Source organism: Leptonychotes weddellii, chromosome 10, assembly GCF_054177405.1.
Source record: "Leptonychotes weddellii isolate Sample4059 chromosome 10, ASM5417740v2, whole genome shotgun sequence".
NCBI lineage: Eukaryota > Metazoa > Chordata > Mammalia > Carnivora > Phocidae > Leptonychotes > Leptonychotes weddellii.
Window position 1 is genome coordinate 103,400,914 of NC_138378.1, and position 15,613 is coordinate 103,416,526.

General features: G+C 37.4%; 1 protein-coding gene across 6 annotated transcripts in view; it reads right to left on the reverse strand.

The window, feature by feature from the left end:
• BABAM2 (BRISC and BRCA1 A complex member 2) overlaps positions 1-15,613 on the reverse strand; it is a 389,902-nt gene that overhangs the window by 344,580 nt on the left and 29,709 nt on the right. For all 6 annotated transcript variants that reach the window (XM_081796995.1, XM_081796999.1, XM_081796994.1 and 3 more), the window contains one exon: positions 12,358-12,434. In XM_081796995.1, the coding sequence (XP_081653121.1) occupies positions 12,358-12,434 (77 nt within the window). The remainder of the gene's footprint in view (positions 1-12,357; positions 12,435-15,613) is intronic.

The window sequence follows — 15,613 nt, forward strand, 5'->3', positions numbered from 1 at the left end:
TCACAGCACCACTATCCAACACATGGCATGACAGTACTATGCAGATTCTAATTTCTAAGGCCCCAGGAAGGCGGAGGGGCGGGGGGGGAACATAAATTTTATTCAGACTGCATAAGAATTTTTTTTTTAAACAATTCTCTCTCTCTTGCTCAAGCTAACTCTATTTCCTCCCCTTAGTCCTTCATTCTCCCCTCACAAATGAGATGTATCTGGTCTTCATCTGCAATCCCAAATCTACAAAACTCCCTGGAATGTCCTAAGCCTTCTAGCCACCACCTTCGTCTTTTGCCATATTTTTGGTTAAGTTGTTTGTGTTTTTTTAATGGCTCTAATTCCCCATCACTAAAGACATGATCTTACTAAAACATTTTGTTCCCTTCCTTTTACAACCTAACCCTGTAGCCAAAGGCAGAAGAAAAACAAGGATTTTTGTTTTGTTTTGTTTTGTTTTGTTTTGGTGGGGTTGTTACCAATGGTATTAATGTGAATGGTATCAAAAGAGAAATGGGAAGGGTCAAGCCACTACTGGCTTTCTCTTTGTATTTTCTCAAATAGGCGGTATAGAACTATAGTCACCATGCTATACATTACATCCCCATGATGTATTTATTTTATAACTGGAAGTTTGTACCTTCTGATACCAAAGGACTACAAGAGAAGTACAGAAATAACAGCATCAGATATAGATACAAACGTCCTTAAAAGAATATGAATGAACCAAATCCAGCAACATAAAAGAAGGATAATACATAATGATCGACTGCGATTAATCCCAGGAATGCAACACGGTTCAATATCTGAAAATCAGTTTACTTATCATATTAATAGAATAAAAGAGATAAACCATGTGGTCATCCTAATAGAAAAAGCACTTAACATATTAACATTCTTTTCATAATAAAAGCTCTCAGCATGTTAAAAGAGATGGCAACTTTCTCAAACTGATAAAGGGAAACTACAGTTGACAATTGTGCTTAGTGATGAAACGCTAAACACCTTCCCATTAAGGCTGGAAATAAGGCAAGGATGTCTGACTTCATCACTTCTACTCAATACCATGCTGGAGAGCCCATTCAGTACAGTAAAGTAAAAATAAGAAATATAAATCCTACAGGTTGGAAAGGAAGAAGCAAAACTGTCTTTTTCACAAGCGATATGATTGTTTTTGAAGAAAATACATAAGGAGCCTACAAAAAAAGCTACTAGAACTAATAAGTGAATTTTTTTTTTAAAGATTTTATTTATTTATTTGAGAGAGAGAATGAGACAGAGAGAGAGAGCACGAGATGGGGGAGGGTCAGAGGGAGAAGCAGGTTCCCCGCCGAGCAGGGAGCCCGATGCGGGACTCGATCCGGGACTCGATCCGGGACTCCAGGATCATGACCTGAGCCGAAGGCAGTCGCTTAACCAACTGAGCCACCCAGGCGCCCCTAGAACTAATAAATGAATTTAAGGACACAGAAGCAATACAAGGTCAAGGTACTAAAATCCATGATATTTCAATAGATTAGCAACAAAGACTTAATTAAAATTCAAAGAAACCTGTATGTGCTATAAATTAGCCTCAAAAATATAAAATATTTTGAGGCAAATTTAAGAACATTTGTCAAGACCTGTTCATGAAAAACTACAAGACACTGAAAAAAATCGAAGAAGATCTAATAATGGAGAGACTACCATTTTCATCTACTGGAACATTTGATATTAAGATGTGAGTTCTCTACAAATTGATCTTCAGATTCAATGCAATTCCAGCAAGACTTCTACAGACATCTGACAAAATGATTCTAAAATCTCTGTGGATATACTAAGGACCTAGGACAGCCAAAACAGTTTTGAAAAAGAAGTTGTAGGACTCACATTACCTAATTTAAAGACTTACTCTAAAGCTTAGGAATTGAAGCAGTGCTACAGGCACATGAGGACAGACGACACATCAGTGGAATACAATGTAAAGTCCAGAAACAGACTCACACTTAAGTGGTTAGTTAACATATATGTGGTCAAAATTAACTCAAAATGGATCATAGACCAAAATGTCAAAGGTAAAAATATAAAACTCCTAGGAGAAAATCTTCAAGACCTTCAGATAGGCAAAGATTTCTTAAACAAAAAGCCAAAAGTATAAACTATAAAAGAAAAACTTGTTAAGCTGGACTTCATCACTATTAAAAACTTCTGCTCCTGGAAAGACATCATTAAGAAACTAAAAAGGGAAGCCACAGACTGGAAGAAAATATTGACAAAATAACAAGTAAGTTCTTTCTAGACTCTGTAAATTATAGACTACCTATAACTCAACAAAAAGCCCAATAATCCAATCAAAATGTTGAGCAAAAGATGTCAACAGGCGTTTCACAACAAAAGACGGATAGCCAACAGCACATAAAAATGCAAATTAAAACCACAATGAGATACCACTACACACCCACTAGAATGGATATAATTAAAAAATAATAACCATACCCAATTTGGCAAAAATATAGAGTAACTAGAAATCTCATAAATTACCAGTAGGAACATAAAACAATACAACCACTTTGGAAAACAGGTTAGCGATTACTTATAAACATACACTTAGCTTATGACACAGCAATACCACTCCTAGGAATGTACCCAAGAAAATTAAGACATATCTCCACAGAAGACATGTACAAAAATATGATAGCAGCTTTATTCATAATAGCCAAAACCTGGAAACTCAATTCCTGCAGGAATGGCAGTTTCAGATCCAGTAAAAACTCATTTTGAGTGAATTAGATGAATGAATACAAAAAACTATGGCACATATATCCTTACAATGTCATACTGGGTGGCAGTAAAAGAAACAAAGTACTGATACAAGGAGTAATATGGACAAACCTCAAACACATCATGCTGAATGAAAGAAACCAGACACCAAAAACTTATATCATATATGATTCCATTTACATGAAGTTCTAAAACAGGGAAAAGTGTTCTATAGTTTGAGAGAGAAGGCTCAGGGATTGCAGGGATGGTGGTGGAGGAGACGGACTTATAGAGGGAATGAAATATTCTATATCTCTGGGGGATGGAAATGTTCTGTATCTTGACGATGGTTGAGTGACTCAGGTGTTTACAACTGACAGAGTGTACTGAACTGTACATTTTAAATGGGTACATCTTACAATATGTAAATTATACCTGAATTAACATTAATACTTTAAAAAAGGAATATAAATTTTTACCTCAGAGTTACTGTGTGATTAAATGAGATCATGTATATAAATAAGCCTAACTCTGTACAAAATAAATGCTCAATAAGTTATTTTAACAATTGTATCTATCAGCTATTTTTTAATAAACTATAATCAGAAGTGTTTCTAACATTCCATGAATTCCAAGAAAATAAAATGTTCTGAAATACCAGGACAAAGGAATCCTCAAAATCTAAGGGAGAGATAATGTCTAATCCACGAAATTAGCACTTCTTACTTGCCTTTCATGAGCATTTTTTAGAACATTCACTACATCAAAGGTGACCTGCCTCCCTAATTAGCCTCTAAAAATACCCTGAATGCTAGATAATAATAATCTTTAAGTAAATGAATCTTCTAAAAAGATAAAAATAAAAGTAAAATGAACTATGCTACCAAGGAAAATTATAATGCTTCTCAGCATGATGCAAAATACTAAGTCCCTGGACATAGTGTCCAACTTTTTTATTAACTCAACTGCTACAAGTCAGAGTGAAAACGGTTAACGCATACTCTCCCTGCAGGTGATCTTGGAGACCAGAAGTGCACCAGCCAAGGAGCCTCCAGAGAGAGCACATCCATTAGAGCCGGCAGATTTGTGAGTGCAAATGAAGAACCAAATATGCCACAAAAACAGTCAGGCTACTTTATGATTTCCTTGGCCCATCCTACTAGAGCCAAAATGGTATGAACAAAAGCTGAAACTGGAAAGGCAGGGTACTTGAGAAGTACAACAAGCAGATCAGTTGTGTAGGCTTTTGACTTGGATTGTTGTCAGCTGAGCTCCAACGAGGGGGGCTGGGGAGGCAGGAATGGCAGGCTGTGACAGCCTTGAACACCAGGCTGAGGGATTCAGTCACTAAAATACTGAAAGGGAGGAAGACAGGGTTAACGCAGAAAGATTACTGAGTTAACATTTTCCAAACAGATTATTTATTTTAAACAATGTAAGAAAGAAATCACACTGCCATCCCGACAAGAGTGCCAACAGCTATAGCCACCACAGCCAGCTTTTGGATCTACTGGTTAAAATTCAAAATACAAGATACGGTAACAAACCAAAGTGCAAACTTCTTATAGATAAGATTAAATCAACAGGACCTTAATATCTTTTTCAGCTGGGGCAACATTCGCCACAACACCCCAGGTCCTTTGCGGGCTCCCCCCTGGTGTTCAGTTTCTGTGTCAGGACCCTGAGTTTCTCTACACAGTGCCCCATAAGAAAGATCTTAGAGGACAAAGGCTAGGAAAAGGAAAAAAAAAAAGAGCATCTTGAGTTCACAAATGCGGGTAGCTAAGACAAAGCAATAGGTGGTAGATCTGAAGTGCGAGAAGCCCTGTGTGAATGTGCGCGCGCACACAGAGCAGTCAAGCCACCCAAGGAGATGGGATCAAACACGGAGTTTTCAAGATCCAGTAAAACGGAAGTTCTGAAACACTATTTGCAATTTGTCTATAAAAATCTTTGTATATGTTTGACCACTGTTTAATAAAACATCCCACTTAAATAGTAGTTCTAAGGTTGATTTCATTTTATTGTAATCATTCCCCAAAACAAACAAATTTAAATTCAGTGATGTAGTATCAAAGCTTTGGAAATGAACAGCAACTTTACGATGTTCCTCTGAGGACATGGGAGGGAATGTATTATCCAAATCATAATCTTTTTTTTTTTTTTTCACTTTTTCTTCTGGAAAAAAAAAAAGGCTTTTCTTCTGGGAAAGTCTTTCCACTTCAAAACCTTTGGAGATAATTTTTTGGCATGACTTCTTCACTCTGTTGCAAATGGCTTTGAAATGTTCATCATTCCTCTCAAATGATAAACAACCATACTGCTTCTATTGTCAAAGACAAAAGGAAGAGGTCTATAGTTTCATTTGGAAGCTCTTTAGAAAGAATCCCTGTAACAGTGAATTGATACCTCTCTGGCTACCTGCCCAGTTCATGCTTACCTTGTGCTAAAACTGTCCCCCTATAACCATAACCCAGAACTCTTGACCAAACCCCTGGATCAAGAGTGGACACCCAGTCCAAGCTGCCAATCAGACCCTCTCTCCCAGGAATTTAGACTCAAAGACCAGAGGCTGTCTCTGGTAGCCCTAAACTGAGTCACCACATAGGGGGTTCAGCCATTACCACTCTATGTGAGGAAAAACAGAGACATCTGGGGGGAAAAGAATAAAGTGAATAAAGTGATAATAGACTATGTTGCAGGAGAAAGAGACAGACAAACAAGGGCACAGATGCTGACTGCCTGCTCTGGTGTCTACCATCCTGCTAGTCCCAGTTCCAGTCCCTCTGAGGCCTGGCTATGCTTCCTGTCCTTGGGCACCATGGAATTCATTTAATTCCTCATGAAGACAAACAAACTCTTTATGTTTCTTTCAATGGGTTTCTTATAACCAAACAGTTCCTGATTAAGAAAAAAAACTGTTAGTATGAAAAATACAAATTTTAAACAAAAGATAATTTCAAATTTGAAACCAATGTTAGCAAACAGCTACTGGCCACAAACTTGCTCAATATACTTAAATATTTCAATAATCTCTTCATATAGTTACATAAGTAGTGCCATTAAAAGAACTTGTAAAATTGAGGATACTTCAAAGTTCTGTCACTTCTTCATTAAACCTCATCATTGCCAGATCCAAAGAGTGAACATGGTTAATGCACTCCACCAACATCTATTAAACAAGCCCCTCTAAATGCCAGGCAATCAGCTAGAGATTGGAAATAAAATAGCAAAACAACCTCACTCCCTACCCTATTTATAGGGTCCACAAAAACACACACACAATAATTTCTTCAAGAGTTAAGTTCTGTACAGTGACTAGGGTTGCCATATTTACAAATGCATGTTTTTATGAAGTGCACTGCTCTTTCTCTGAGTTTTGTTGTAACTGGTAGATTTTCACGCATTTTAGTGGCACCATCCTAGACCTTAATATGTATTTTACTTAAATCAGTCTTGATCACTGAAGATTTACTTTTCCAATCCTGTTCAAGTAAGTACCAACTGTCTCTTCTATAATCGTGAAATTCAAGGACTTCTCTTTAATTCAGACATTCTTTGATACCTTGCATGAGAATCTTACACCCAAAATTGGCAACTCTTTCACTGCCCAAGAGTTGCCTCTTCACAATAAAAGAGCTGAAGAAACAAGAACTCATTCCTAATGTACTGTAATCTTCTGGTCTTTTTCATTTCAATGACTTAATTTTGAATGTGGGTAATTCTGTAGCATCAATTCACGAATTCATGGGAGAAATATGTCCTCTCCCTTGTCTTTCATTCTCTCATTATTAACTGCACAGTGTCCCTTATTCACATAGGAAACATTTACAGAACAACTGTTTGCTAATACATAAAATATGCTGAGATACAAATTTTAATTACATGCTATTTTCATTAATCTACTTTAAGGCAAAGTGAAATGTATAAAGACAAAATTGATATAGACTCCAAATCTACAAAGTACTCTATGTCCTTCCTTTTTTCTGAATTGTTAAGAGCAGGGTTCCAATTGCAAATTCCCTGTATACTTCTAATAGTATACATATATTCTAATTAACTTCTAAAGACGGAATTCCTGTTGGTAAAAGACTGATACAAGTAATAGAATGCCACGTTCTTTATAACACGATACTTCAACCAACAAAAATCTGAACACTAAGCTTCATTAATTGCATTCACTCCATTCCATCAACAAATATTGAATTGAATATCTTTACTAGGCTAGGGCCTGGAAATATCATTTAACAAACAAAACAGTCTCCATCTCTAACCTCACTGAACTTAAAGTTATGAAATAAAATTACCATAAAGTCAAATACTTTGATTCAGCCTTGGTTAAAATTATAGTTGAAACCACCTACCACAAGTTCTCAATAGGATTTAATGAGAAACTTTAGATAAAGAAGTTGTTTATATAAATGGCTTTGAAACTGTAAAGCCCTGGTTTAGCCATTAACCTGTGTTTAGAAAGATAAAGGTAAAAGTTAGAAAATATTTATCTAGTAGTTACCATAGAATATAATTTAAATCAATACTTATTCAGTTTGTTACCATGAAATTAAGTCTCATTGGGTCTGTTTCCTAAATAAGGCAAAGAGCTTTTCTGTTTGCTGTGACAGTTATATTCTAAGGACTATTAAACTATATGACCTTTCTTTTTTTTAATATTTTATTTATTTATTTGACAGAGAGAGAGATAGCAAGAGCAGGAACACAAGCAGGGGGAGTAGGAGAGGGAGAAGCAGGCTCCCCGCTGAGCAGGGAGCCCGATGCAGGGCTCGATCCCAGGACCCTGGGATCATGACCTGAACCGAAGGCAGACGCTCAACGACTGAGCCACCCAGACACCCCAAACTATATAACCTTTCAATTACGTATGTTTGTTTTAGAAAACTACATGTGTTAAAATATTTGTTACAGAGAATAATAGTTAATTATCTAAAGATTAACATTGTATTGGTTGTAGGAGGTGGAATTCAATCACAAATATTGTGATAATTAACCACTATGACCATACTGATCTTGGATATAATATGTTTGAGGTTATAAAAATTGATGGAGTAAAAACATATGTAAAAACTGTTTGGCTTTCCCAGGTTTTCTAAAAGTAAAATGAAGGAGTTAAAAAAAGAAAAAGAAAAAGGAGTGAGTCTAACATTATTTTAAAAGCAATGCAAGATCTTAGTGTTCTCCAAGAGGGGAAAATAATTCTTTGCAAATTCATGATTTGCCCTGATGATTTATTCTTTTACAATAAACTTGGCTGCTATAGTAAATTATCTGTTTCCATGAACTTCAAACCACACACAGAACAAACCTATACTAATTATTGAGGTTAATAAAATACCTAAGTATTCTACATTACTACTACCATCAACACATAATGACTCAACAAACTCCTCACAGAAACATTTATTTAAAAACTGGAAACAGATTTAATTTTGAAATAATTTTAAAATAAGTACAGCTGTAAAGAAAGAAACTTGAAATAACTATAACCTAAATATTATACAAGTTAAGGAAAGTAAGATAACCTTACTATGTAATCACTGACGTGAACAAATTTATGTGGGCAGATTCACAAAACACTAGTCCAGTAAAGATGGTTCTGCTGATCTTCACTTAAGTTTTAACTATATCAAAAGGTTTGTGCATTTGTTTTGATTTTCTTCATGTAAATTCTTCCATTTTTATACTGTCAGAGAACAGTGACTTGTGTTTCATAATTCATGTACTTGATTTATTTTTGACAATTCTATCACATTTTCAACAGCTATTAAAAAACAATTTCTATCTGCAAATTTTAAAAGGTTGGTAGTTTGGCTTCCATGGTGAAGCACTACGATACCTCAAAGTATACCACTTTTAGAGTTTAACGCATAATTTTTTTAAAGCAAGGGATTCTAACACTAAACTTAATCATATGACCAATATCCTTCAGAAGGCCTTCCTAAATAATGTCAAGAATTTCAGAAGAAAAAAAAATACTCCTTCTTCGAATTCAATGACCTTTTATAGAAATAGTGTATAATCAATTGTTTTTTCCTTTTATTTGGCGGTTGGCTATTTAAGGCTAGAATGCTAGAATCTTGACTCATCTTAATGTGGAAGAACCTCAATAGTTCATTTTTCATTCCATTATTCCAGAGCATTCTGTGGCTTAAATTAAGTCCCTAGTATATAATGATTATATTCAGCAGTAGCTTAATAGGACTTAATTAACTTATATAGTGAATGCCTGTCCAAATACCATAATCATCAATGTTATAAGAGGTTTCCTGTGAAAATCGTATAGCAATCAGAAGATACAGAATACTAGTAAATGCTTTCTAACACAAACTCAAACAGCGAGTAAGATCTTTGTGAAGTTACATTATTTCTGGCTCAAGACTGTGGACTAACCACACACATTTATTTCTTCTCCCTTGTAAGACCCTTCCTTCCATTAAACGATAATGAAACAGAAAGTAAGAATCCAAAACAACATTAAGTGAAGAGGAAGGGAAGAGAGTAGCAATCAGTAGAATAGCATTTTCAACAAATTCCTAGAAGGCAGAATGCAGATAGGGGAGTAGGAACTGATGAGACAGGGCAGAGAAAGCTCTGGCTGCAGTAAGTGAGCTAGAGGCTACTGATGAGGGGGAAGCCATGTGTCCTGGCAAACCCATAAAAACTGTAGTCGTCCAGTGTATGGAAAGGGAAGAATGAAAAATGGGGCTAAGAATGGGGAAATTAACAAAAGGTTCCATGGGGAATAGTCTATGATACCTACCCCCCAAAAATGGCATGGTGGCCAGATGTGCATGCCTCTCCAAAAAATGTAGGGGATTTTCTAAAGAAATAGAATGATTTCAGGGAGTACCAGAACAGCTGAACTCCCTAATATGACACATAAAGGTTCCTCATACTATAACCCACACACTCAATAAGCTCAGTTCACCCATACAGAAGTCTTATCAATGTTTTATTGTCTGTCATAAATATAAGTAAACAACCAAAACCCATCTTTTTTTTTTTTTAAGATTTTATTTATTTGAGAGAGAGCGAGCCAGAGAGAGAACACAAGCAGGGGAAGTGGCAGGCTCCCCACTGAGCAGGGAGCCCACGATTGGGCTCAATCCCAGAGTCCTGGGATCATGACCTGAGCTGAAAGCAGATGCTTAAACGACTGAGCCACCCAGGCAACCCAACCCATCTTTTATTTAAGGAAAGACTACAGAATAACAGAGAAGGAAAAAGATGATAAACAAAAATACAATCCCTGGAGAAAATTAAAATAATTAAGAAAACGTCTTAAAAAAAATCTATATTCTTTGAAAGCTTTCAAGACACTGTATTCATAAAATAAGAACAAGATGCTGTGAAAGAGGAACAGAGAGCAAGAGCAAGAAAGTGCTCTTGGAAACTAAGATACCTAATTATGACTATGGTAAATAAAAATCATCAGAAGCGGCCCAGGAAAGGTAGAAGAGTGGAGGAAGGAATAGAATCTAAGCAAGGTATCTGACTGTGTTCCAGCAATTATGCTTTAACCTACAAAACACAGAACTTTCAATACACAGACTCTACAAAACAAGGTCGAATCCAAAAGAATAAAACAGGCAAACCCCGCAGTGATAACAATACAGGAGTAGGCCCACAGATCACTCATTCAAGCAATTTATAAACAAAGCACAGAAGATAACTCTAGCTTTAGAACAGACAGTAAGTTACAAATTTTGACACTGCAAAAGGAAAATAATACAAAAGTTGGGAGGTGAAAGAAGAGGAATGGAGGGCAGTGCGGGATCTAGTATCTTTGTCTCACAAAGTGGGGAGCCCAAAGACACTCTCTCTGGTTCATGGGAAACTAAATAAAAATATACTAACCCAGAGATTGTCCTTATATAACAACAGTGCTGTGTGCCGGGCACTTACTAAGAACGTTCTAGGGGGTTGTTCATTTAACTGTACCATACGATGCTCAAAATGATCCTTAAAAAAAGAAAGGAAAAATGTTAAAGCTACAGGGTAACCAACACAGGAACCAACTGTGGTGATAATAACTACATTAAAGGGGAGGAAAGAGAAAGATAAAGAGCATGGTGAAAATAGGCTGATGCCTCATGTATCAGAGCAGGAAGTCAAAAGATAACATTGGTAAGTCAAGAAACAGAGGCATAAACATTTAGACATACAGCGATCATCCCCAGAAGAACTACATACTGAAACAACCAAGAACAACAAAATTTAAGTGGTTCCCTTGGGAAACAGGACTAGACTTGGGAAGATACGTAACAGAAGACTACTGCTTTCATGTGTAAAAAATTTCTGAACTTTTTACATCTTTAATCATGTGGATGATTTACTTGGATCATTTCTTTTAAATTCAGTTAATAATTTTTTCAAAAACAGTCACAATCTAGAATGTCCTACTACCTCAGGCAGGTGAAATTCTTATGTATTTTAATGGTTTCCAGAGAATGATCTAATAATGCCAGGTTCGCAAGTTAGCACGTCCTACATTTTTCACTTAATGCTGCATTTGTGATTCTATGGAAGACTAAGATGTGGCCCCTGGTGGCCTGTAATTGTAAAATACATAGTCCACAGTCTGAAAGGCACTATTTTCTCATCTGTCCCTTCTTTAACATTTATGTTCTTTATTCCTCTTTTTAAGAATGGAGAGACTTCAAGACCCTGTTGACCACAAGAATCGGTTCAAGAAAGAAACTTCCTGGTGAGATCAATACTGACCAAAGCCGCCACTACTACCACGCTGGGCTAGAGCGTCAGCACTGGTTGTAACAGCAGAGAAGGGCTGATACACCCAGGCAAGCGGTGTAGACGGTGGACTGAATCCAACGGTAGGTACTGCCTGCTCTTCATCAAGGTCACAAACCAGTGGTCCCTTCCAGTCACACCCCACACACATTTGGTGGGACCTGCACTACGTTGGCCCACACTATGTTTTTGATTTTTGAAAAAGCAGTCAGCATCCAAAACTGATGTGGATTTCCACCTGTTCTCAGTAAATCAACAGAGGCAGTCCCCTCAAGGAGGGCAGGTGTGCCCCCATTTGCCACACCTAGCCTGCTCGCCCCATTTCTGTTACCAGTCCAGCTGTAGTAGCCATTTGCATTTCTGACCCTGCTGTAAAAGAGGAAACCCGTTGACATTCCTGAACTACGCCAAGAGTCTCTGGGGTAGGACTCTTATGCTCAGGTGGCAATCGCACATCGGCGACAACACAACAGTGCTTGGCAGCAACGGCTCCAGAGGGGGGTTAACGGGAGTGGTGCACAGCAGTCATTCCTACCGAAATGTTGTTTCTAAATAGCCAGGTATTTTAAAGCAGTGGACTCTCTCTACTGGGTATTACATAAGATCGGCCAATGGAGAAAAAAAAATACACGAATTACCCCCAGGCCTAAAAATTAAGAATTTCAGTGTATGCCTATTTGACCACAGCTTATTCCCTGCCAAGTGCCTTACTTTGAGTAGAACTAGAAATGAAAGACAAACTTTTAAAAAAGTGGTAAATCCTAGTGATTAACACCTAACAGCCGGAAATAAAAACGGAAGCACAAAGTCTGATAACTAGCACTGTAATCTACACTTTGAATAAAATAGTCATTTACTTACATTTTAATGTCTCTCCAGCATATGGTATGTGCAGTTTAAATCGGTCACAGTTGGGTCCAGGAGTCAATGATGTGCAGCTTTAAAGAAAGAGAAGAAAAGATTTTTTTTTAAAAGCCCACGTATTTATGACATTTAATAAAGTAAATAAAAAGTGATCCTTATAGATAAAAGATTAAAACACTGGCTTATAAAGAAAATAAAAGCCCTTGATGGTTATGGAGGCCAAGACAATAAGACTTGCCCTAAAACAAATAATCCATTTATCTCACAATAAAACTTATCTGCTTTCTAAGGACAAACACCAACAAAGCTTCAACTACTTCTCTCCAATAAGTATATCTTGGCTTTTAATGTAGATGTACCGTCCAAAACAGGTCTATAGTATTTGACGTCAAAAATTATAAAAGGAGGGCGCCTGGGTGGCTCAGTTGGTTAAGCGACTGCCTTGGGCTCAGGTCATGATCCCGGAGTCCTGGGATCGAGTCCCACATCGGGCTCCCTGCTCAGCAGGGGGTCTGCTTCTCCCTCTGCCCCTCCCCCCTCTCATGCTCTCTCTATCTCATTCTCTCTCTCAAATAAATAAATAAAATCTTTAAAAAAAAATTATAAAAGGAGAGTAGTTTTATGGACAGATTTTAAATACAGACCCTTAACTTTCACTCATACTAAAAAGAGTCCACTTTTTACCTCCAAAGGTAAGGTGCTTCCTCTGGATTTGGCACCCCATGACCTCCATCTACAGCAGAGCACATTACACTGCCCTCAGTTTCAGATAAAATGCAAATGTAAAAGGACGGTGAATTAGTCACTCAGGTCTGGGTTTGGTTTTTTTCAATCTATTACTTCACAAAGTTATACAATGTTCTTTGTTCTTTACACAGATATAGTTTAAAAGATCTCTTTCATGATCTCACAAGTCATAACTTCAACTGCATAACAGCAGTATTGGCTTCATAAATTAATATAATATTAATATGAAGTCAATAGAGGAATTTATAAGTCTTCATTTAGTTTTAAAACACGAGGTTTTGCAATTATAAAGTAAAGCAAAAAATGCTAAATTTCTTTCATAATTCCAATACTGACTATGAGGCATCTCTGAAAAGGGTATTTTAAGGAATGGAAGCATTGTTAGAATAAATGTACTACTTCCCTAGATGGCCACTTTGAAGGCAATAGTCATTTGAAAATAAATTTAAGAAATGTTGACTCTAAGGGATGCCTGGATAGAAGTGTCTGACTTCTGGGTCAGGTCTTGATCTCTGGGTTGTGGGGGGGCTCCGTGTGGGGCTCCGTGCTCAGTGCAGAGTCCGCCTGCGATTCTCCCTTTCCCTCTCCCTCTGCCCCTCTCCCCACTCATGCACCTGCACGCACATGTGCGCACTCTTGTCTCTCAGGAAAAAAATGGGGACTCTAAAAAAACTAACTGAGATCTCATATTAGTTTTACCATCACTTTACCCAAAACTATCTGAACATGAAAAAGAAAAGAACCAGATGGAAAGTTTAACTCAGATGTATTTAACATAAATCACTAGGTTGATTATTCCTCTTATCTTTAGGGGACAATAAAAAACACCAGTTGACAAACTAAACAACAAAGTTGCACTAGTAATTGTAGAGTAACCTATTTCAATTTCTTATAGGTTTTATGAACACATTCTCCTTTACTGTTCAATATAAAAAATTCTTTGGGGCACATTTTATTAAAGGTACTAAAATATTTCCCTTATAATACAATCTTTCCTAGCCCATAGCATGGCAGTTATTTGAAAACAATTATGGAAAATACATAAATTAAAGCATTACAAAATATAAAGTATGATCTAATGACAGAAATGACCTACAAGAAACACTAAGAATTTTTTCTCATATATATTCAAAGAACAATGTTTTAAAAAAATTTTTTTAATAAAAAATAAACACCATTCACAATCAAGCATCTCCTTTGGGCGTGAAGATCAAATTATCTCCCTATCTTACACAGCTTAGCAACTGAAGTTATTAATAGAACAGGAAATCCTCAGGATTAATCTGATTCTAGTTTGTTTGAATAACTTGTTCTTTTTCAATTGTGAAATCAGTTGTGACATTCACTGTTGGGCTACATTTTGTATTCTTTACTTTATGCTTTAACGAGGACTAAAAGGTGCTTTATGCTCTGCCCCTTCACCTTCCTCCCGTCCTCCCGACCTCCCGTGAACAGCTGGTTCCAGCCACCCTAGGGTGTTAAAAAGTACATTTCTTCATCTGAGTGATTCGCTCACTGATTTTTTTTTCACTTAGGTATAAAGATTTACTGAGCATTGTTGTATGTGTTAGGAATACAACATGGACAAGACAAACAAGATTTACCCTTCCAAGGAACTTAAATTCTGACAAGGGAAAAAGAAGCGATAAACAAGAGACAAAGGTATAAAGATGGTTCAAGACTGTTAAATGTTCTGAAGAAAATAAAACAGTGTCGCAGTGAAAAGGAGCTACAGGGCACTGGAAGACTGGGGAAGACCTCCCTGGGAGGAGGTGAAATCCGAAACCTGCGTAACTATCACCAAGGGGCCTACCAGGGCGAGTGCTGGGCCAGAGCACTCCAGGCAGAGGAAACAGCTGGTGCAAAGGCGTGAAGGCAGGAACAAGTCTGATATATCTGGGGGAAGAAATCTTGATATGTCTGGGCGATGCAGCTAGAGCAGAGTGAACGAGGGAGAGAACAGCAAAAGATCAGGACAAGGGCGAAGCCAAGGGACAGATCTCAAAGAGCCTTGCAGGTGGTGGCAATAAATTCAGATTTTATTCCAAGCCCAAAGGAGGGTTTTAAGAAGAGTAATATTATCTGATTCTATGCTTTTTAAGAGATCAACCATATTTACTGTATGGAAAAAGAGACTATAAAGATGTCCAACAGAAACCAAGAGGAGTGAGTTTCAGGAAAGAAAGATGATGGATACTTGGACTCAGGGAGCAGCAGTACCAATGGAGAGATGTGGATTTACTCACTGGGGACGACTAGGAGGGGAACAAGTTTAGGAAAAAGAGCAATCAAGAGTATATAGTGTGAGGGGCGCCTGGGTGGCTCAGTCGTTAAGCGTCTGCCTTCGGCTCAGGTCATGATCCCAGGGTCCTGGGATCGAGCCCCGCATCGGGCTCCCTGCTCGGCGGGAAGCCTGCTTCTCCCTCTGCCACTCCCCCTGCTTGTGTTCCCTCTCTCGCTGTGTCTCTCTCTTCAAATAAATAAATAAAATCTTTAAAAAAAAAAA